We start from the raw sequence: 23,014 nt of genomic DNA on the forward strand, positions 1-23,014 counted from the left end.
AGCAATTTCTGTCCTGAAATATAAATTATGCAACCGTGAAATTATATATTCATTTAAACAATACAGAGTAAACTAGAAGCCAATTCTATATTTTATATTCTGCTTCTACTCCTGCTTCACTTAATTACATTGGAAGTCCAATTGAAGAATTAAAGGGGATGTCCGGACTAAAGTGATAAGTCTGCAGTCATTCTATGTGACGTACATACTGTGAGCAGCAAGAATTCGTCAGTTTCTTAGCGAGGAAGGAAGGGCATGTCACCGCAGTTGTTCGATATGCACATTCACAGCCTGAACCCGACTAGTGGGTGCGGCCTCACTCAAGGAGTGGGTATGTCCGACTAGTGGGCGTATCCAAGTTCCATACATTTGTGTGGAGTGAGGCCACGCCCACTAGTCAGGTTCTGGCCGGGGACATACATACCGATTGCACAATTGCGGTCACGTGACAGTTGTTCCCAGCTCAGAAACATGAATTCTTGCAGCACACATGTACTGGGAGGATTCATAAGTCCGCAGTCACACAGTGTGACACATGGAGTGACTGCAGACTTTTCACTCTAGCCCGGACAACCCCTTTAAGCAGGTCTTGATGCGGAATGTGCAGTTTATTATGAAATTCTGCTCAATCTTAAAGGTATATGGCTCCACCTTCTGTAATCTTTCCAGTATGTATGTGACCTTTATTCACATCCATGTAGTTACGGCTTTGGTGGGTGCCTAATTAGGTTCTGCCATGTATTTTGTCTGTGACCCTACATGCAGGGGCGTAACAAGATCGGAGGCAGGGTTAGGGGCCTGGCACCTGGCCTGCAGAGAAGCAGCCGGCTCCTCTGTGAGTGAAGAACTGCAGTGTTCAGTGGCAGACTACGTAGCCGCTATGATGCCCATGAGTCAGGGATGGCCCCGTGTCCGCTGCGGCACCTGGCCCCCCTTGCCCGCTCCATTCTTCCTCATTCTCCCCCTGTGCCCGCGTTCAATGTCTTAGTGCAGCAGAGCGCGGTGACGTCAGTCACCACTGTGCGACTGCTGTGCTGAGACTGCAGAGAGCAGGACGGAGGACACTGACTGAAGCAGCGGGGGAACGAGGAGAAGTGAAGATTTTTTTTTTTTTTTTTCTTAAATCCGTGAAGGTCTATGGGGCTGCATAATACAATATGAAGGACACCGTATAAATGACTGCAAGAGTGCATTATACATGGAGGAGTATGAGGCTGCATAATGCAATATGAAGGATCATTATATATGGACTATAGGGGTGCATTATACATGGAGGACTATGGGGCTGAATAATACAATATGAAGGTGTATGGAACTGCATTATAATACATATAGGACTATGGGGGCTGCATTATAATATATGGAGGACTATGGGGGCTACCTTTATACATGGACTATGGGGGTTGCATCATAATACATGCAGGACTATGGGGGTTGCATCATAATACATGCAGGACTATGGGGGCTGCATTATAATATATGGAGAACTATGAGATGCAGGACTATGGGAAATGCATTATAATACATGGAGAACTATGGAGGTGCATTCTAATATATGAAGGGTTATGTGGGGCCCTGTATACTATATGGAAAGCTTTAGGGGCCATTATAGTATTTGGAGAACTATATACGAAGGGGGACAAAGATACAAGCATGGGATGGGAACATTTTGCACCCAGCTTTCCCATGCTCTGATATGGGAAAGCTGGGTGCTGAGGGAAAGATGGATATCAGAATATAGGAAAGCTGGGTGCTGATAGAGGAATTTCAGATCATGGGAAACCTGGGTGCTGAGGGAAAGAGCCAAGTGTCAGCGTCATTATCCTGTGCCCAGAGTGTCGGTGGAGGCCCAGGTCCAAACTTTTCATCGGAGCCCATCAAACTCTAGTTACGCTACTGCCTATAGGAGTATGCTATAATCCACACCACATGTCAATGTCCATGTAAAATTCTCTGCAACGTATAGATGACAATTGTTAAAATATAATCTACTAATCTAGTAATCGCTTATGCTGAGGATTTTCTGCATGCAAATATGCACGGTAAAACCACAGCAAATCTGCAACATGTGAACATACTCTAATTGACCTTGCACCAGTCATACAGTTGCGTTATTCACTCTATTGAGTAACCTATCTGTATTATGCCATATTTAAATATTGAAGTAAAATTCTATAAGAGTAAGTTGTACAAAACCCTTTCCAATCTGATTGTCAGGTTCGGCAAGAATTGAGTGCCCAGGTCGAGCTTTTTCGCGAGTTGACTGGTCAGATCCCCCAACACATGGATGGACATCAGCATGTTCATGTTTTACCAAGTAAGATTGTTTGTGGGTTTTGGGGGTTTTTTTGTACTTTTTTCCACAATTTATGAATTTGTGTAGGTTTTCTTCCGTACCCCAAAGACTTAGTGATTAGGGCTTTCAATCTAAATCCCCTACGAGGACAGTGATGTCTGTAAAGCCCTGCAGAATGTGGATGCTGCATAAGAAGAATACAATCCTTACAAAGAATAGTGGCCATATCATTGCTGCAGCCACACAACGACCCCATGTCCACCTCAATCGCAGGTGGAATTGGGCATTATGATGAGATATTGGTACGGCAAAGGGCCCATATACTGTTCTTTCACAGGGGCCCTTTTCTGTCCAAGTACGCCAGTGGGACATAGTTAAGAGGTATATTCCATAAAAAACGCTAATCTACCACTGTCATTTTACTTGACCTTCTCCTTTCATAACTTTACTAATTAGAATAAAATGTATGGTTTCTTCATACTTTTTCCATTGCTGTAATTGTAAAAATTCACAACAGCCACATCTGAACAAGCTGAGATGTAGTGTAAAGCAAGGAGAACAGCTTCCCAAATGAAACAAAAATGAAACAGTTGTGAATTTTGTCCACAGCTGCACGTTCTATAGCAAAAAAGTTATTGATTAGAAATCTGAGTTAATAAAGCAGAGATGAGAAAGTAGCCATTTGGTAAAGACCCCAAAAAATGAATATTGGGTAAGCACCACCTGATTGAATCATAGATATTATGAAGGTCACATACGACCCCCTATCTGAGGGTAAATTAAATTGAGTGGGGGATACGGAGACGGAGCTCATGTATGGATGCCATCCTGTCCTGTATATAAACCCTCACAGGACAAGAAGCTGTTACTGTCCTTTTTACAAACTCCTAAATCAAATAATCCAAGACAATGTATAACCCCACCCAGTGCCTACTCCTCTACCACAGATGTGGAGGTTTAAGAGATATGATGAAGTTCTTTTAAAGGGAATCTCGGTATGATTTAGAGCAGAGAGCCTGATTGTAGAGATGTCATTTGTCCAGCAGCTTGCTGTAGTTTCAATACCATCAGTGTTTTATCAGCAAGAGATTATCACTGCAGGACTAGGTGACTAAAGGGTGGTTTACACGCTGCGACATCGCTAGCGATCTCGTTAGTGATGTGACACGCCAGATCGCAGATGCGATCTGCCGAGATCGCATATATGATCGGCGCTATAAAAGTGACCTATGTGCGATCTCGGCAGATCACATCGGCGATCTGGCCTGTCACATCGCTAACGAGATTGCTAGCGATGTCGCAGCGTGTAAAGCACCCTTAATGCCAGGCAGTACAGCTAATCTGTGTAAACCGACGACTGTAAGCTTGTTGACAATGGCAGCTTCTTGTGTACATTGCACAATCGGGGATGTGGATGGGGTTATACACAGCTCAGCATTTTGACCACTACTACATCTATAGCAGATAAAACAGGTATTCTATTAAAACTACAATATGCAGCTACAGTTGAAATCAGAAGTTTACATTCACTATCTAAAAAAACACATATGCATGTTTTTCGCACTATCCGACATGAAATCGGAATAAACCTTTCCTGTTTTAGCACAATTAGTGACAAAAATTATTTATATTTGCCAAATGCAAGAATAATGAGAGAATGTTTTAAAATATTTTTATTACTTTCTGCAAAGTGAAAACTTTACATACACTAAGAGTACTATGCCTTTAAACAATAGGTACAGCCCATATGATGATGTCATGTCTTTGGAAGCTTCTGATAGGTTTATTGTCAACATCTGAGTTAATTAGAGACACACCTATGGATGTATTTAATGCACAACTGAAACACACTTTCTTTGTATAGCATCATGGGAAAGTCAAAAGAAATCCGCCAAGATCTCAGGAAGAGAATTGTGGACTTTAACAAGTTAGGCTCATCCTTGAGTGCAATTTCCAGATACCTGATGGTGCCTTGTTCATCTGTACAAACAATTATATGCAATTATGAACAAGATAAGAATGTTCACCCATCATACTGCTCAGGATGGGTTCGGTATACCAGAGATGAACGTGCTTTGGTCAGACACGTACATAGCAGCCCAAGAACAAAAGCAAAAGACCTTGTGAAGATTCTGGTGGAAGTTAGGGTACCTTCACACTTAGCGATGCAGCAGCGATCCGACCAGCGATCTGACCTGGTCAGGATCGCTGCTGCATCGCTACATGGTCGCTGGTGAGCTGTCAAACAGGCAGATCTCACCAGCGACCAGTGAACAGCCCCCAGCCAGCAGCGACGTGCAAGCGACGCTGCGCTTGCACGGAGCCGCCGTCTGGAAGCTGCGGAGACTGGTAACTAAGGTAAACATCGGGTATGGTTACCCGATGTTTACATTAGTTACCAGTGTGAGCAGGGAGCAGGGAGCCGCGCACACTGAGCGCTGGCTCCTTGCTCTCCTAGCTACAGTTCACATCGGGTTAATTAACCCGATGTGTAATGCAGCTACATGTGCAGAGAGCAGGGAGCCGCGCACACTGCTTAGCGCTGGCTCCTTGCTCTCCTAGCTGCTGTACACATCGGGTTAATTAACCCGATGTGTACAGCAGCTACATGTGCAGAGAGCCGGAGCCGGCAGCACAGGCAGCGTGAGAGCTGCAGAGGCTGGTAACTAAGGTAAATATCGGGTAACCACCTTGGTTACCCGATGTTTATCTTGGATACAGCTTACCTCAGCTGTCAGACGCCGGCTCCTGCTCCCTGCTCGCTTCATTTGTCGCTCTCTCGCTGTCACACACAGCGATCTGTGTGTCACAGCAGGAGAGCGGCTTTGAAGAAAACGAACCAGGGCTGTGTGTAACGAGCAGCGATCTCGCAGCAGGGGCCAGATCGCTGCTCAGTGTCACACACAGCGAGATCGCTAATGAGGTCACTGCTGCGTCACAAAAAGCGTGACTCAGCAGCGATCTCGGCAGTGAGCTCGCTGTGTGTGAAGCACCCCTTAGTAAGATTGTGACATTATCCACAGTGATATGGGTACTGTAGCAACATGGGCTGAAAGGCCACTCTGCCAGGAAGAAGCCATTACTCCAAAAGAAACATAAAAAAGCCAGATTAATGTTTGCAAATGTACACAGGAACACAGAGCTTAAGTTTTGGCAACATATCCTGTGGTCTGACAAAACTACAGTAAATTTGAGCAGTTTGGTCAAAATGACCATTACTTTTGGAGGAAAAGGGGAGAAACTTTTGAAGCCTAAGAACACCATCCCAGCTGTGAAACATGGGGGTGACCGTATCATGGTGTGGGGTTGTTCTGCTGCAGGAGGGACTGGTGCACTTCACAAGATAGATGGCATCATGAGGAAAGAATATTATGTGGCAGTACTGGATTAACATCTCAAGACATCAGCCAGGAGCTTAAAGCTTGGGCAGAAATGGGTCTTCCAAATGGACAATGACCTGAAGCATACTGCTAAACTGGTTACAATGTTTTGGAGTGGCCTGATCTCAATTCTATGTATGGGCAAAGCTGAAAAGGCCAGTGCGAGCAAAGCGACCTACAAACATGGCTCGGTTACACCAGTTCAGTCAGGAGGAATGGGCCCAAATTCCTACTAACTATTGTGAGAAGCTTGTGGAAGGAGATCCAAAATATTTCACCCAAGTCATACAGTATAAGGGCAATGGTACCAAATAGTAATGAAATGTATGTCAACATTTGACTTTGCAGAAAGTAATAAAAAATGTCTTAAAACATTTTCCCTTTCATTACTATGGCAGTTGGCAAATCTAAATATTTGGGTTCCTAATTGACCTAAAACATGAAAGCTTTATTCTGATTTGATGTCAGACAGAGAAAAACATGAATGTGTATTTTTAGATGGTGAATGGGAACTTCTGGTTTCAACTGTAAGTAATTAATCACTGGAATCTGTCTCTCTATCCCTACATCATGATGCTCCCAGATTGTATATCAAAAACCTGCTGATGATTCCCTTAAAGATTACATCATTTGCTTTAAAAGACTGCTCAGTTATTTATTTTTCGGCTTCTCAGAAATTCGTGAGGAGTTTGCACAAGTGCTGAGAGAACATGATATTCCTTACACGCGTGTTCCAATAGAAGTTGGACTGCACCGATGTGCCTGGATCAAGGAGGAAGTAATGGAGTTTTATAGAGGCGTGGAGGAAGATGCTCTAAATACAGCGGAAATCTTCAAAAGCTATGGGATTCGGTAAGAGTTAATTACTTCAGAATCCCACAACATAATCAGGGTCATTGTATATCAATAGACATATAGCATATCTTTTTTTCAAATTCATACCCAAGGGGGTCTTAGTATCCATTGTGAATATCCACACATATATGATACTAACAATATTACCACCAGAGGTTTATCTGGAGCATCGCAGCATTTTCTCAATGTGCATGCCGGCAATATGGATTCATTGCAAGTCAAGGCAATTGAAAAAGTGTTTTTGCCAAGAAGAGGGGGAGATCTCAAAAATATTCTTTGCCGCAAAGAAATTAAGTGGATATTCACAATGGATACTAGGACCCCCTTGGGTATGAATTTGAAAAAAAAAGATATGCTATATGTCTATTGATATAAAATAATACTAATGTCCCTGATTTATGTTGTGGGATTCTGAACCACTATAATTAATTATTTTGAACCTGTGCAGTCTTTTCTGATTCTATGTCCGGTTTCATGTCCTTTTTAAACTGCTCTGTCAGTCTCCACGTGTTAGAGACAGACTAAGAACAAATATGTTCGAAACGCGTCCTCTCACTCCTATTCTCTTATGAATTCATGATGGAACTTTTTTAACGAACATGAAATAAAGCATCGAATATTTTAAGCTACATCTTGGACCTGTTTGCTGGAATTATCCTTTACTTAAGATATATTTAATATTCTTGGAGGGATTTTTTTTTTGTTGTTTAAAATGAACTAGTTCTTATGTCGGGATGCCAGGGTAAAACATTAAGCCCCAAGATTGCATTTTTGGGAGGACACATTTTTTTTCCCCATGTCCTGGTTACTTCATTTGCTATAAAAAAGGAACCTGTCATGTTTAAAAAAAAAAAAAAAAAATTGCTGGTAATTTGCAGGTTAATAGCGTTCTGACAACTTGCGGCCGCCGCACTGGAAACTCCACTGCCGGGAGGAAATGACCTATATTCCTCTCTGCATTCTCTGGCTTTGTCATAAAGGAGCAGCCGTCACAGTTTCAGCCACTGCTCAGTGCTTGGTGAACGATGGTTGTCGGTCAGTGCCAGTGGTGTAGTTACAGCCACCTCGCACTAAGCAATGTGTGGTGACTGAAACTGCGCCGGCCACACTACTATGACTGAAAGCCTGCTGGGAGGAATAAACATTTCATCCCAGGATCGGGGCTCTCCGTGTGGTGGTAACCTACAGATTAACCCCATATCTGTAAGTTTAATAGAGGTTTTATTTAACATGATAGGTTCCCTTAAATGATTTAAAGGGGTTTTCTCACCTGGCCCCGACTGTGCGCGCTCAAGTGGATGCTGCTGGCCCCGACTGTGCGCGCTCAAGTGGATGCTGCTGGCCCCGACTGTGCGCGCTCAAGTGGATGCTGCTGGCCCCGACTGTGCGCGCTCAAGTGGATGCTGCTGGCCCCGACTGTGTGCGCTCAAGTGGATGCTGCTGGCCCCGACTGTGCGCGCTCAAGTGGATGCTGCTGGCCCCGACTGTGCGCGCTCAAGTGGATGCTGCTAGCAGAGGCATGATGAAGTTAGCCATATTTAGTGATTCGGCCACCTTAAGGGGAGCGCTTGCAAGCTGTTTAGGAAACTAGTCAACTCTGAGATGGTGGCTGATAACGTAGACCAAGTATCCCCCACTCAGTGGCTTGTGGGCCCCTGATGTGTGGCTCGCGATTGTATACTCAGGCGAGTGCCACTTTCAATTGTAATGATCTCCACAGGCAGCATTGATACTTGTTAGGAAGCATTCAGATGGCATTATTTATGAGTATTCAGGACAATATCACTTGATAAGAGGCACTGAAATTACTTTTATAGCTTTTTTTTTTTTTATCCCCTTCACCCACGGGCAATTTTCCGTTTTTGTTTTTTGCTCCCCTTCTTCCAAGAGCTGTTAAGTTTTTTTTATTTTTCCATCAATCTTGCTATATGAGGGCTTGTTTTTTGCGGGACGAGTTATACTTTTAAATGAAACCATGAGTTTAGGCATATTGTGTACTAGAAAACGACAAAATGAATTCCAATTGTGCAAAAATTGCAAAAAAAAGTGTGATTGCATGATTTGTTATTGGGGTATTTAATTCACCGTGTCTACTATATGGTAAAACTGATGTCGGTGTGATGTCTGAGGTCGGTACAAGTTCATAGATAGCAAATATGTATAGGTTTACTTTTATTTAAGGGGTTAAGAAAAAATTCAGAAGTTTGTCCCAAAAAAAGTGGCGCACTTTTTGTGCTGTTTTCCGTGACCTGTAGCGATCTCATTTTTCAGGATATGGGGCTAAGTGGCGGGTTGTTTTTTTTTTTTTTTGCACCTTGAGCTGACGTTTTTATCTTTGCGCAAATTTGATTACAGTTTGATCGCTTTTTATTGCATTTTGCACAAAATTTGCAAAGACAACAAACAAAAACACACACAGTACAGACCAAAAGTTTGGACACACCTTCTCATCTCTAGAACAACTGTTAAGAGGAGACTTTGTGCAGCAGGCTTTCATGGTAAAATAGCTGCTAGGAAACCACTGCTAAGGACAGGCAACAAGCAGAAGAGACTTGTTTGGGCTAAAGAACCCAAGGAATGGACCAGTGGAAATCTGTGCTTTTGGTCTGATGAGTCCAAATTTGAGATCTTTGAATCCAACCACCGTGTCTTTGTAGAAAAGGTGAACGGATGGACTCTACATGGCTGATTTCCACCGTGAAGCATGGAGGAGGAGGTGTGATGGTGTGGGGGTGCTTTGCTTGTGACACTGTTGGGGATTTGTTGAAAATTGAAGGCATACTGAACCAGCATGGCTACCACAGCATCTTGCAGTGGCATGCTATTCCATCCGGTTTGCGTTTAGTTGGACCATCATTTATTTTTCAACAGGACAATGACCCCAAACACACCTCAAGGCTGTGTAAGGGCTATTTGACTAAGAAGGAGAGTGATGGGGTGCTACGCCAGATGACCTGGTCTCCAGTCACCAGACCTGAAACCAATCGAGGTGGTTTGGGGTGAGCTGGACCGCAGAGTGAAGGCAAAAGGCCCAACAAGTGCTAAGCATCTCTGGGAACTCCTTCAAGACTGTTGGAAAACCATTTCCGGTGACTACCTCTTGAAGCTCATCAAGGGAATGCCAAGAGTGTGCAAAGCAGTAATCAAAGCAAAAGGTGGCTACTTTGAAGAACCTAGAATATAAGACATATTTTCAGTTTTTTCACACTTTTTTTTAAGTATTTCATTCCACATATTTTTAATTCATAGTTTTGATGCCTTGCCTTCAATGTGAATCTACAATTTTCAGAGTCCTGAAAATAAAAAAAACTCTTTGAATGAGGTGTGTCCAAACTTTTGGTCTGTACTCTGTGTGTGTGTGTGTGTATATATATGTATGTATATAGATTTATAGAGAGAGAGTTTAGAGATAGAGATTAGAGTTGTGCGTATAGTGAAAAATCCGGGTCCGGCGGCTACCTGGCGGGTTGAGAAAGAAGTCCGGATAAGATCTGGAGTTCGGCCCCATATATGTCAATGGGGAGTGGAATCCGGGGAAGAGAGAGAGAGATCGACACTAATAGAGATATAATTAATTTTTTTATTTATTTTACTAGTCCCCCTAGGGGGCTATAAGGATCAGCAGTCTGATCACTTGTTCATTTCTCCTGATCAAACCAGCACAGCTCTGATTAGTAGAAATGCAGCATTCCTGTGAAAGCCACTGCTCTGCCAGCTGTAACAGGAACTATGTCATGATAGCAACAGGAGTCATCACATGACCCTGTGCCACCAAGGCAACCATCCGCTTCCCGTTATCGCATCACGGGGCCTCCGATGGCGGCGGGGAAAGGTGCGTTCCCCACCGCGGCCATTTATATCCCGTTGCCACATTTTTACAGCGCAATCTAAGGGGTGAACAGGCGCGGGTGGATTGCAAATCAGCAGACATGTGCAGGACTCACTGCAGCTGCAGACGGTGATTATACGGACATGAGCCGTAACGTACCCAGTACATCCAATGTCTGTAAGAGTGAGTCACTGAAGGGGCATTATTACTTTATAAGCAACAGTAAGACCATTATTACTGAATAGAGACTGTAAAGTGATTCATTGCAGTTATGTTACTCCACTTTCAGTTAGTATCTTGAAGAAAAAAAATTGGGGTCCAGTTCATGGAAGATGTGCCAGTCTTTCCTTATGTTTTTTTCTGTATAGATTTCACTCCTAGTTTGACTTACAAATAAAATGAAGTAAATTACTAACATGTAAAGGTGTTAAAAGTAACACTGACTAATGATGCAATGGTCCTTTTTATAATCTTTATTTATTTTTGTGTTTATTTAGGTGGCCTGATGTATATATTGGTCTGAGTACTATGGGAGAGAACATGACAATAAAGAACATTCAGCGAGCTCTCGATTACAGCAATCAGCCTCTTCACAACTGCCTGACGCCACAGCGCCCCTTGTATAGTCCGACTTCACGTTCCAGTACCAGTATTGAACTTATGACCCACCCAGGCTACCCCAGTGTATTATCTGAAGGGGGCTGTGGAGAGGGTCCAGATGACTTTTCTCAGTCTTGGGAAAGATTGCATGAAATGAAAGTTCTTAAAGACCCGTTATTGCATAGTTATTACAATGAAAGAGGTATACAATTGTGTGCTTTTCGAGACCTTTGATAGAGGTTAAGGGGGCTGTCTACTATATGGACAGTTCTTTCTTAAATACAACAGAGTCCTATGTAAAATAAAAGCACCATATATTCTGTTTTTCACTATTTTAGATATGGAATGTCTGCTGCCGGTCCGCTGATGAGCAGTAGCATTCACATTTTCCTCATCCAAAACAATTTTGTCTGAGGGAAGTGAGAGCCCATTAGCGACTACTGATCGGCTAAAGCGCTTGAGTGACTGCATCGCCGAAGCTGTGCCGGTTCATAGATGGTGTTTTTATTCTACATGGGGCAATATTGAATTTAAAAAGGTGTTGTCCAAGTAGTGCACAACCCCTTAAATAATGTGCCTTGTATTGAGCTGTGAATGGTAACATGTACTAGCATGTAAAAAATGTTGGGATCGCAAAGAAATTTCTCAGTTATTGAACTTCAAGGTACCTTTTATATTGCCAAAAAAGGAGGAAGTTGACAGAATTACAGCTTATTTTATATAACTGTTGTTCATGAAACATGTTTACAAAAATTGTTAACTCATTCCAGAAGTGCAGATACTTTGTATGGCATGCTTCCTTGACAAAAGGTGAAAATGTATACATATAGAAGGTACATAAGATATATCATTAACAAAATCTCCTAAAACCTATTTGATAGTCAGGTTAAAAAGAGGGGAAACCCCACATCCAATACATTAAATAAGAAAACAACACACAAGGGGGCTGACCCTAATGAGCCCTATGACTGCCCCTACCTTGCAGCGGAGGCCGGTGCCCTATTACCTGCGCAGTTGGCGCCCCCGCTCACCGTTGACTTTTACCTAATGACCCTATTAGTCCCTATTGGGAGATAGTGATTAACAATCTAGGATCAAAAACACCAAATAGCCTAGTCGGAAATGACAAAAGATGATTAAATGTGTGATACTCCAACACAAATCTTAAAATAAGTATCCGTCCAATACAATTACATCAGAGGTACACAACAGCAAATCGACCTATATTTTTATAATTTATTCCTACCAAAAATTGGAGGAAACCCCCAATTTTTGACTCAACAAATCTTCCCTTCTATACAGATGTTGATTACTAGCACTTCTTTCATTTCCAAATTATGATGTTCCATTTCTCAGTACATTATGGCAAAATTATTTAAATATTTGTCATTTTCTTTTGCATCCCACATTTGTGCATGTTAGTGTGTGTGTGTGTGTGTGTGTGTGTGTGTGTGTGTGTGTGTGTGTATGATTAATATACAAATATTAATTTAAACTAAATTATCTGCTTAAATATCTTTAATATTTTTGATACAATGGTTATTGCCAAGGGACATATTTTCAATATCTGCTGTTCCCTCTGTAATTCAGTATCTATGAAGTTTTGCTTTTATTGATTTAAATCATAGAAGTAAATAAAAAAAAAGAGAAAAATTGTATTCCAGTTATTGTGTAAGTAGAAACTGAGGTGGGATACAAATTTACTGTGGTGCTACAAGACATACATACAAAAACATCATGCCTATGCTATATACAAATGCACCATGTGAACAGAGCACATGCACTACCTGTACCCACTGTGGGCGCCATTTGTACACAGATATACAAATACTGTGTGTGCCTTTTGGATGTAGTGTGCTGATGGATGGGGGGAGCCAGCAATCTTCCAGGAACTGTTAGAAAAGATCACCATTCTTTGTATGTGTGTATAACTAGCTGACATTTAACCCCTTAGTAACATCTACCACATATGGAGAATGGGAGCTCACTCCATGCACAGCAGTACTAATGGTATTACACATCCAGGAACAGCTTGCAAAGTATGACATCTGTTCTTGGCCGTATGAGAGGCTAAGACGGGGTCTAAGGGGAAAGCTTTTCTCTGAGACTGACACACCAATCCAGCATGCCAGTAGTGAGGAGACCCAAGTCATATGACAAGGCTTGTTAAAGGTTCAATTTTGTCTTTTCAGATTGCTACTTCCAATATGTGGCACTAGAGTTTTACTTCCTCTCTGACAAGACAAAATGTATATTTCCCAGAGGAGCATTGCGGCTAGACGTCTTCTCACTACTGGTATGTCGGATTGGTGTCAGTCTCCGCAAGGAGAAAAGCTTTCCCCTTAGATCAGGTATTATAATATATTATACCGTGTTTTTCCAAAAATAAGCCCTCCCCCCAAAAATAAGCCCTAGCAGCGATTTTCAGCATTTTTGGAGCAAGGCTTAAATATAAGCCCTCCCCCGAAAATAAGCCCTAGTCTCGGATCAATAATGAGGTGTCCATGCAGCTAAAAAAGTTAAAGATACTGCAGGACACTTCATTATATACAGCGGGCACCCCGTAATCACACTCACCCGACGCTGAGCGGCAGAACCTGCAGTGATTGTGCGCGCGCACACACACACACACACACACACACACACACACACACACACACACACACACACACACACACACATCCGATCTCTCTCTCTCTCACACACACACACACACACACACACACATCCGATCTCTCTCTCTCTCACACACACACACACACACACACACACACACAATCAGATCGCACATACAAACATCCGATCTCACACAATCAGAGCACACACACATCGCATCATACACATAACACATTCAGGGACACCGATTTCTTCTAGCCGGCAGCATCCTGGGAGGCAGTGCAGTGGAGCGCAAGAATGCTAGCTTACAGGACCTGCGGGCCGGACACTTGACTTCCTCCCATCATTCCTTGCCTTCAGAAGTATTCTGCAATGCTGGATGAAGTGTGTGTGTGTGTGTGTGTGTGTGTGTGTGTGTCAGTCAGCGGCAGCCAGCGTGTGTGTCAGCGGCAGCCAGCGTGTGTGTCAGTGTCAGCGTCAGTCAACCAGCCAGAAGCATGGGAGAAAGGTGTGCAGCACCCACCAGGGATCACAGGGAGGACCTGTGAGCCACGCAGATGTCCGGGTCTGGTAAGTGTGAGTCTCCTGGGAGTCGGGGGGGTGGTCTTCTTTCTTCTTTTTTGGGGGGGTAAACTTACACCCAACCATGTTTCTCCAAAAATAAGACCTCCACCAAAAATAAGCCCTAGTGCTTACAATAAGACAGTGTCTTATCTTTGGAAAAACACGATAGTAGCACTGCAGTCAATTTATCATGGCGTGGCCATTTTAAATACACCTTCTCGTCAGCTTGTTTTCTTTGAATCCCCCCCATTCTTTGATCAACAGCTCTGGCTTCATAGAGCCAGGGACTGGTGGAAATAGAGTGTAAGGGTAATCAAGCAGGTGGAAAGTTGTATTTACATTTTTGGCCTGTGCTTTGAACAGTTATTCTGTGCTGAGAGTCCGTTTTAACGGACTTCAGTAGGGACACAGTTACTTTGTTCATGCTACAATATATGTCTTTCTCAATGTCTTTAAATATTGAGAGGTATGCTGTCTGTGACTGCACCTATGCGCTGTGACCCTATTCACACAGCCAGGTTTTTTTCTTATTAGTTTTGAGGGGAAAAGTGGGGAGTAGAGTGCCCCAATAGGACTTTTTTGCTTTGGTGGCTGAATTATTTTCTATTTATGCCACTGACCAGCAGAACTAAATTTACCACTGTAAAAACAACCCCCATCAGCTAGCATATACACTATATATATTTTTTCTTTTAATAATCTATTTTATTTTTCATACACACTCATTATATGGTATGGCAAATGGAAACAGTACGGTACCACTGGATATGTGTGCATGTGTGTGAGTGCCAGCCAGCCAGAAGCAGGAAAGGACCACTATGGAAAAGACAAAGAGCTGCATGGAGCGTGCACTGAGTACTTTGAAGAGATGCAGATGTCCAGGGTCTGGTAACTATGCAGGCGGAAGAACCACAATCTTATTTTTGGGGAAACGCAGTACCAGTAAAGTGGAAAACTTCTATATTTCTGTTGATGGATTGCGGACCTGAGTGAGAAATTGTAATTTTTTGTGGGTTGAGTTGAATACTATTGGTAGAAATTTAGTATACAGAACATTTTGCATCAGTTCACATTTATCCTGTGCTCTATGCTGAGCACGTACATTAGAATTTTTATCTACATCTCCGAAATACGTGATTCAGGTAAAACTTACAACGGATCTCCGTTTGGCCTCTCCTCAGCGGTGTCCTTAGCAAAGGTGCACAAAACTGTTGTTGACCACACTTTTGTGCATGCCCATAAAGACACGTAAAAAGACACTGCTGGACCATTGGCCAGGCGGGAGTTCAAAGTGACTCACATCCGCTTCATTACAGGGAATTTTCCTTTGGGAATTTTGTCTGAATTACGTTTTTTTTTTTTTTTTTAGAGATTAACATGTAAACCTTGATGTAAGCACTCAGTGTAAAGCGCAGGATAAATGTGAGCTGAGCCTTACTGCGATCTTTGAGAGGCAGAATAAACAAATCAACAGCAGTTGAAGAATTGGTTTTATTTATTTATTTTTTATGCCGTTCACCTTACCGTATAAGTGATTAGGCAGCTTTATTACTCAGGTCTGTATGATTATGGCGATAACAGATTTATATAGGGTTTTTTTTTCTAGGTTTGTAACACTCTTTTCCTGCTGTCAGACACCAGTCCTTTTACCTCACAAGGGTCAATAATCACTCAACTTTAGGGCTTGCGCAGACTATCAATTTTTCTGTCCGAGTACTATCTGTCAAAACATTAGATTGTACTAAGACCAATGTTAGTTATTGAGGCAGTGCACATGACCGATTCTTTTCCTTGGATCAAATGGTCCAAAGAAAAATATTGCAGCATGTGTGATTTGCCTCTTAGAATCTGACAGTACTCAGCAATTAAAGTCTATGGGTGTTTGCAAAAAAAAAAAAAAACACGGATCGCAGTTGGATGACAACCAAGTGCGCTCAGCTTTTCATGGACTGACAGAATGGAGAAAATGGAGAAACTTTTTATATCTACTCACTACATCTAAGAAAGATGGATCCCACTCTGGTCGAACTTGGATCAGTCTGATTAGCATAATTGCACTGGTTTTCTCGCATGGAGAAAATATAATGAGTGTTATTGAGAAAATCACAATGAGTGGCTGTCTTTCTAGACAACTTTTTTACATCACCCATGGTTATGGTGGGTTTTTATAGGTGCAACCTCTGCAAAATATGCAAATGAAGAGGCTAACTGTGCTTAACAGAACCAAAAGGTCATTGTAAACATTTCTATATATTTTGTCATAACATTGGGTAACTTTTGATTTTGTTTTCCCCATTACGCATATTTATTATAACATATTATTGGCAATTTAGTACATACATTAACAAGATAGCTTTCCAAAGCATTCAATATACAAGCTTCTTCTCATAGTGAGATGTAAGGTATATTAGGAATACAACAAGGTCAAATGCAGTAGATTTATCCAAAAGGATTATAAAAGGGTTAACATAAACCCTCTTTAAAATTGAAGCTGGCCAGCTTCCAGGCTGTTGATGGCTATGCATCTGGCATTACATGCCTACCCTAGATGCATGCCTGACTGTAATTCACAGTGGGACTGGGTCTGTCAGAGGCAAGAACTGCTGTTTGTTAGTGGATAATACAGGGGAGTAAATAAGATTAGGGTCACTCAAAAGGAAGAACTGAGCTTTAGGTTTCTCTGCCAATCATTAGAAGCTTTGGTTCGTACTTTTTTTCCCATTGGAAACGTCACATATCGCACCACCCTGGTGGCAGAGCGTACTGTAAATTCCAATTACTCAATAGAATGCAAATCAAAAAAGGTCCGTGGAGCCTCTGTTAGGAGTCTCGACACAGAAAAATAGCCAGATATCCCTCCGGGAAGGACCTAGCCAAGGAGTGGCTCTTTTTAAGGAGACCACCATATTAAGTGGCCCTTTTAGTCAATATCCTACTCTTTGACAAGTTTAAAGTAATGACAAGGGAAATGCCAAGGCCAGGTATCCATCCACAGACAGCTGTTTCGGGGTATTGCCCCTCATCAGTGTGGAGTAGGATTCTGGCTAGGTGGGAGCTCGTTGGTGAAGGCTGTGTTGGGAAAGAAGGCGCAAAATAACTGCTCATGAATTGTGGAAAATCAAGCGTGAAGCTGCCAAGATACCATTTGCCACCAGTTTGGCCATATTTCCGAGCTGCAATGTTACTGGAGTATAAAAAAAGCACAAAGTGTGCCATACTCCGGGACATGACCAAGGTAAGGAAGGCTGAAAAACGACCAACTTTGAACAAGAAACATAAGATAAAACGTCAAGACTAGGCCAAGAAATATCTTAAGACTGATTTTTCAAAGGTTATAGACAGATGAAATGAGAGTGACTCTTGATGGGCCAGATGGATGGGCCAGAGGCTGCATCAGTAAAGGGCAAAGAGCTCCACTCCAACTCAGATGCCAGCAAGGTGAAGGTGGGGTACTGGTATGGGCTGGTATCATCAAAGATGAACTTGTGGGACCTTTTCGGGTTGAGGATGGAGTGAAGCTCAACTCCCAGACTTACTGCCAGTTTCTGGAAGACAACTTCTTCAATCAGTGGTACAGGAAGAAGTCAGTATCATTCAAGAAAAACATGATTTTCATGTAGGACAATGCTCCATCACACGCATCTAACTACTCCACAGTGTGGCTGGCCAGTAAAGGTCTAAAAGATGAAAAAATAATAACATGGCCCCCTTGTTCACCTGATCTGAACCCCATAGAGAACCTGTGGTCCCTCATAAAATGTAACATCTACAGGGAGGGAAAACAGTACACCTCTCGGAACAGTGTCTGTGAGGCTGTGTTGGCTGCTGCACGCAATGTTGATTGTCAGTTGCTTGATCTATTTACAATCTATGGATGGTAGGCTGTTGAGTGTCATCATAAAGAAAGGTGGCTATATTGGTCACTAATTTTTTGGGGTTTTGTTTCTGCATGTCAGAAATGTTTGTTTCTAAATTTTGTGCAGTTATATTGATTTACCTGGTGAAAATAAACAAGGGAGATGGGAATATATTTGGTTTTTATTAAGTTGCCAAATAATTCTGCACAGTAATAGTTACCTACACAAACAGATATCCTCCTAAGATAGCCAAATCTAAAAAAAAAAAACACTCCAACTTCCAAAAATATTAAGCTTTGATATTTGAGTATTTTGGGTTGATTGAGAACATAGCTGCTGATCAATAACAAAAAAAAAATCCTCTAAAATACAACTTGCCTAATAATTTTGCACACAGTGTATGAAGCTGATGACACCCCCCCCCCCCAACACATGAATCCTGATTCCCATGTAAAGGAATGGATCAGAGACTAAGGTAACAGGTACCCTAACGCACCCCACCCCCCTCCTCTCCGATGGGTCAGGTAACAAACTCTGATTACCATTTCCACTACAATTGTTACTGTGTCACCAAAAAATAACAGGAAAAAAAAGTGGTGTACTGTGGAGGTGAGGCTTTACAGGAAGTGTGTATTCATAGTTAGATATGGAATTATTCCTTACTTACAGACCATCATGCCATTGTGTGCTGACGCTACCCCCCACTCACTGATCTGGTTCCCGTGATAGCCTCCAAATCTTCCCCATACTCTTGTTGGTGCCACGCGCTGAGGCGCCGATGGCCTGCCTCGGCCTCCTTCTCTATGACATCTGGGTCCTGAGATCCACACATGCGCAATAGGGCACAGCCGCGCTCTGTCCACATGCTTAAACGGCTATCCCCACCCTACCCGGATGTTCCTCCTATGACCCTTTACAGGTACTGGGTACTTAAGACACCCTCTCCCAATGGGAGGTGCCTGTTCATTGTGCCCCTGTAGCCAGTCTGCCTATGCTAATTGTCAGGTCCCACACTCTGTATTAGTTGTGACTCTGTCTCTGCTTCCATCTAGTATTGCCAGTGTTCCCACTTGTGTCCATCTGTCTACCTCCTGTTTCTGGAAATACCTGTTACCACCAGTGTCAGCCAGTCCCGGACCACACCAGACTCTGCCTCCTCTGTCCTGGTTCCTGGTCTCCGTCCTGTGGCACCAACTGCCAAGGTATCGGAATACCCGGGGACTACCTCAAGGTGGACACTTACCAGCGTGTACCTGGTGCCACCTCTGATGGTAATAGTGAAGACTCGGAGGCTGCCCAGGTCCACTCATCTGGGTTAGTGAACGGTACCTTGGTCCAGTGGACCCACTTCTACCTCATCCGGTAACCTGGGTGCGACACTAACTATTTACATGATACCAGGGAAAAATAGCGGTATTCATCCCTGACATCGTATATTTTAAATGTCAAACCCAAGAATAGTCATGGAAACTAATATTGATTAATTATAAAGGGTTTGGTTTCCATTAAGGTGTTTAGCATTTGACAGATACACCAATGGAATTAACTGCTAGTAAGGCAATATTTTTCGGTATAGAGGTGTATAGTGAGATGATGTCGCATGAGAGGCATGTCCACTGTTCAGACCAGGCAACATCTTTGAATAATTCCAAAACATCACAGGAGTCCTGCAGGAATCCAGGGATTCTGCGTACTAGTGGTTGTAGTGAAACATCCAGACAACTCACCTAGGCGTTCACTAATTGACCCTATGCCTGAGATAATCGGTCTCATGGTCAGAGGTGATGTATTCCTGTGAGTCTTCGGTAATGCGTTTATAATAGGAGTGATCGCTAAGGAAATCCCTAAGGGAAGAAAAAACTCCAAAAGGTTTGGGAAATATTGCCTTACTAGCAGTTAATTACCATCTTAAAAAATATAGTGATTTTTCTACTGTTTTTTGTGAATACATCTCCCCGGTTCTTACTTTACTGCTTTTCCATAATTATTTTTTATTTGATAAAAATTTTTTTTTGCAGAGAAAAGGAGTTTAGATGGGTGCAAAGTTCTCACCAGCCATGGCCAATTTGGTCATGGCTTGGTGAGAAGAAAAATTTATAACACAAACAATCCTTTTCTAAGAAATATTAAATGGTATGCGAGGTTTATAGATGACTTGATGGTCGTATAGGAGGGAAGAAATTTCACATTTTGTCTCCTATATCAATTCTAATGATGTTAATCTGCGGCACACTCATTTTTTCACTCCGATAAAATCACTTTTTTGGATTTACAACTCAGTGGTCAGGATGGAAAAATTATTGACAGCAAAACATTCCGAAAACCGACATCCGATAATATTATTTTGAATGCTGACAGTTTCCATCCTGCCCACACAGTTAAATCCATTCCTTTTACGAGAGCCGATTTGTGCAAGACGAAATTGTAGCAACAATGATTCTTTTGTCCAAGAATCCAAGATTGTGGAAAATAGGTTAAAACAACGCAAATATCCCCAATGGTCACTTGATAGAGCAAAACACTAGTAGCAACCAAAAAAAATAATTCCCTAAAAAACACAAAACAAAATAGCACTGTTGAGAATTTTAATACCCCCTTTAGTGCTTACATATAGCGGTTCTTTTAAACCCATCTCTGACATTATAAATAAAAATCTACATTTGCTGAGAGAGGATCCCACAATTGATAGAATTTTGTCTAAGGGCATTAACATTGTGTCACGAAAAGCCCCGACCTTGGGACAATATTTGTCTCCAAGTTTATTAAAATCACATAATAAAATGCTAAATAAATCGTCATGGTTAAAAACTGATGTATACTACAAATGTGGGAATTTTCCATGTAAAACTTCTCAACATTCGTGCAAAACACGGGATTTTCATAATTGCAATGACAGTAAAAAGTACTGTATTTATGAGTTTAATTGCAACTCAGATTTTGTCGGATATATTATTCTTTGCAGTGATTGCAATCTTAAATACGTGGGATGTACTATCAGAAAATTTAAATGCAGGCTAGGGAACATCTCTATGATATATCGGACACTTCAGGTAGAAATGTATCTAATGCTGCCAAACATTTTATTAATTGTCATAACTGCAGCACTCTAAGGCTGCTTTCACACTTGCGTTGTTTTGCATCAGTTGCAATCCGTTGCCCTGAGGAAATACGGTATCCTGCAAAATATTTTGCAGGATTCCGTTTTTTCCCCGTAGACTTGTATGGACGACGGATTGCGACTGATTGCCTTGCGTTGCATCCGCCGCGTGAAGGATCAGTCATGGAACAACTGACCATCGGGCGGCAGGAACGTAGCATGTATTTTTGAGCGTCGGAATCTTTTTTTTTCACTGCGCATGCTCAGCTCTTGTGTTTAAGAATTGAAATCAATGTTTCTTTCTCTCTTGGCGGCCGAACGATCAGCTGATCGCCCAGCGGCCGGCTTTTGAGAGCGATCAGCTGATTGCCCGGCGGGCGGCTTTTGTGAACGATGAGCTGATCGCCCGGTGGCCGGCTTTTGTGAACGATGAGCTGATCGCCCAGCGGCCGGGGGATCAGCTAATCGTTCACAATAGCCGGCCGCCAGTAAAACGGTAAAAAATCAAAAACAAAAAAAAAACGGATTGTTGTTTTGCAACATCAGTCACATCAGTTGTGCCACTTTCTGCAACTCATCCATTGCAGCAGTCACACAATTGATTGTGACGGATGCAAAACAACACAAATGTGAAAGCAGCCTAAGTTTCCGTTCATTTGCAATTGAATCCATAGCAAGGCATACCAGAGGGGGGAGACAGAGAAATGATGCTTCGTAATAGAGAAGCCTTTTGGATTTTTCAACTGGGAACTGAAGCACCTTCTGGTTTGAATGTAAGAAACAAACTCATGCTATATTATTAATTAATGTTGTTCTTGTGATTTATGGGTAACTTGGATTTTTTTTTCTATTTGAGTGTTTCTGTAATAACAATGTATTGTTTTTACTTTATTTTGTGTTTATATCGTTGAGAGGGGTGTAATCTTCCTGATCACGCCAGTGAATGCGGTCTGTCAGGTGTTTTGAAGGTTAATAGATTATATCCCTATATCAACCCTCGACTTGTATATCCAATCCACCAAAGAGCCATGCGCTCAAAACGCATCTGGTGTGTGGCATAAGCATGGGATTTTTTCCAAGACCTGGAGATGGTATACATACAGTGTGTCCACCCATATCCTGTCCACCGCCATTAACTTGAGAACGGCGGCAGCTATAGGAATAGAAGTAGTGTCTAGATATAGTAGAGTAGCCATGCGCTACGCACTGAAACCACCTATAGCGCCACCTGGTGGAAAACAACGGCGTTAGCATTTTTATCTCGAAAACGGAACGAGATAGAGAAAAAAGTGAATTACAAAGTTGTAGGGCATCATCAATTCAATACGAATCGACACCTTGCATACAGAAATGTTATGATTAGAACGTGTAAAACTCATAATGCTGTGGACATGAAGCGATACCTCATACAGACCTTCCTACAAGACATTGATTATGGTGGCTGCATGGAGTGGCCTCCACACTCACCTGACCTGACCCCATTGGACTTCTTTCTGTGAGGTCACATCAAACAGCAGGTGTATGCGACCCCTCCACCAACATTGCAGGACCTACGACGACGTATCACAGATGCTTGTGCAAACGTGTCACCTACCATATTTCACAACATGCAGCAAGATCCAGTATGCTGTCCAGAGTCCAGATGTGCATTGCAGCTGACGGTGGCCACTTTGAGCATCAAAGTTAAATAAGCGCCATATGCGTGACCAACATTCAATGTTTTTTTTTGGGGGGGAATCACGGGTTTCATATCATAGCATTTCTGTATGCAAAGTGTCGATTCGTATTGAATTGATGATGCCCTACAGTTTTTTAATTCACTTTTTTTTCTCTATCGCGTTCCGTTGTAACGATAAAGATGATAACTCCATTGTTTTCCACCAGGTGGCGCAATAGGTGGTTTCATTGTATAGCACATGG

The 23,014-nt window shown here is 42.3% G+C and overlaps 1 protein-coding gene across 2 annotated transcripts in view; it reads left to right on the plus strand.

Annotated features, from left to right (window-relative positions):
• YDJC (YdjC chitooligosaccharide deacetylase homolog) overlaps positions 1-12,596 on the plus strand; it is a 30,836-nt gene extending 18,240 nt beyond the window's left edge. The window contains exons 4-6 of one of the 2 annotated variants that reach the window (XM_075321227.1): positions 2,218-2,317; positions 6,351-6,528; positions 10,858-12,596. In XM_075321227.1, coding sequence (XP_075177342.1) covers positions 2,218-2,317; positions 6,351-6,528; positions 10,858-11,194 — 615 coding nt within the window. In that variant the 3' untranslated portion in view covers positions 11,195-12,596. The remainder of the gene's footprint in view (positions 1-2,217; positions 2,318-6,350; positions 6,529-10,857) is intronic. The other variant, XM_075321237.1, reaches the window with a different exon arrangement.
• The last annotated feature ends 10,418 nt before the right edge of the window (positions 12,597-23,014 follow it).

The sequence above is a fragment of the Anomaloglossus baeobatrachus genome, chromosome 1 (genome assembly GCF_048569485.1).
Source record: "Anomaloglossus baeobatrachus isolate aAnoBae1 chromosome 1, aAnoBae1.hap1, whole genome shotgun sequence".
NCBI lineage: Eukaryota > Metazoa > Chordata > Amphibia > Anura > Aromobatidae > Anomaloglossus > Anomaloglossus baeobatrachus.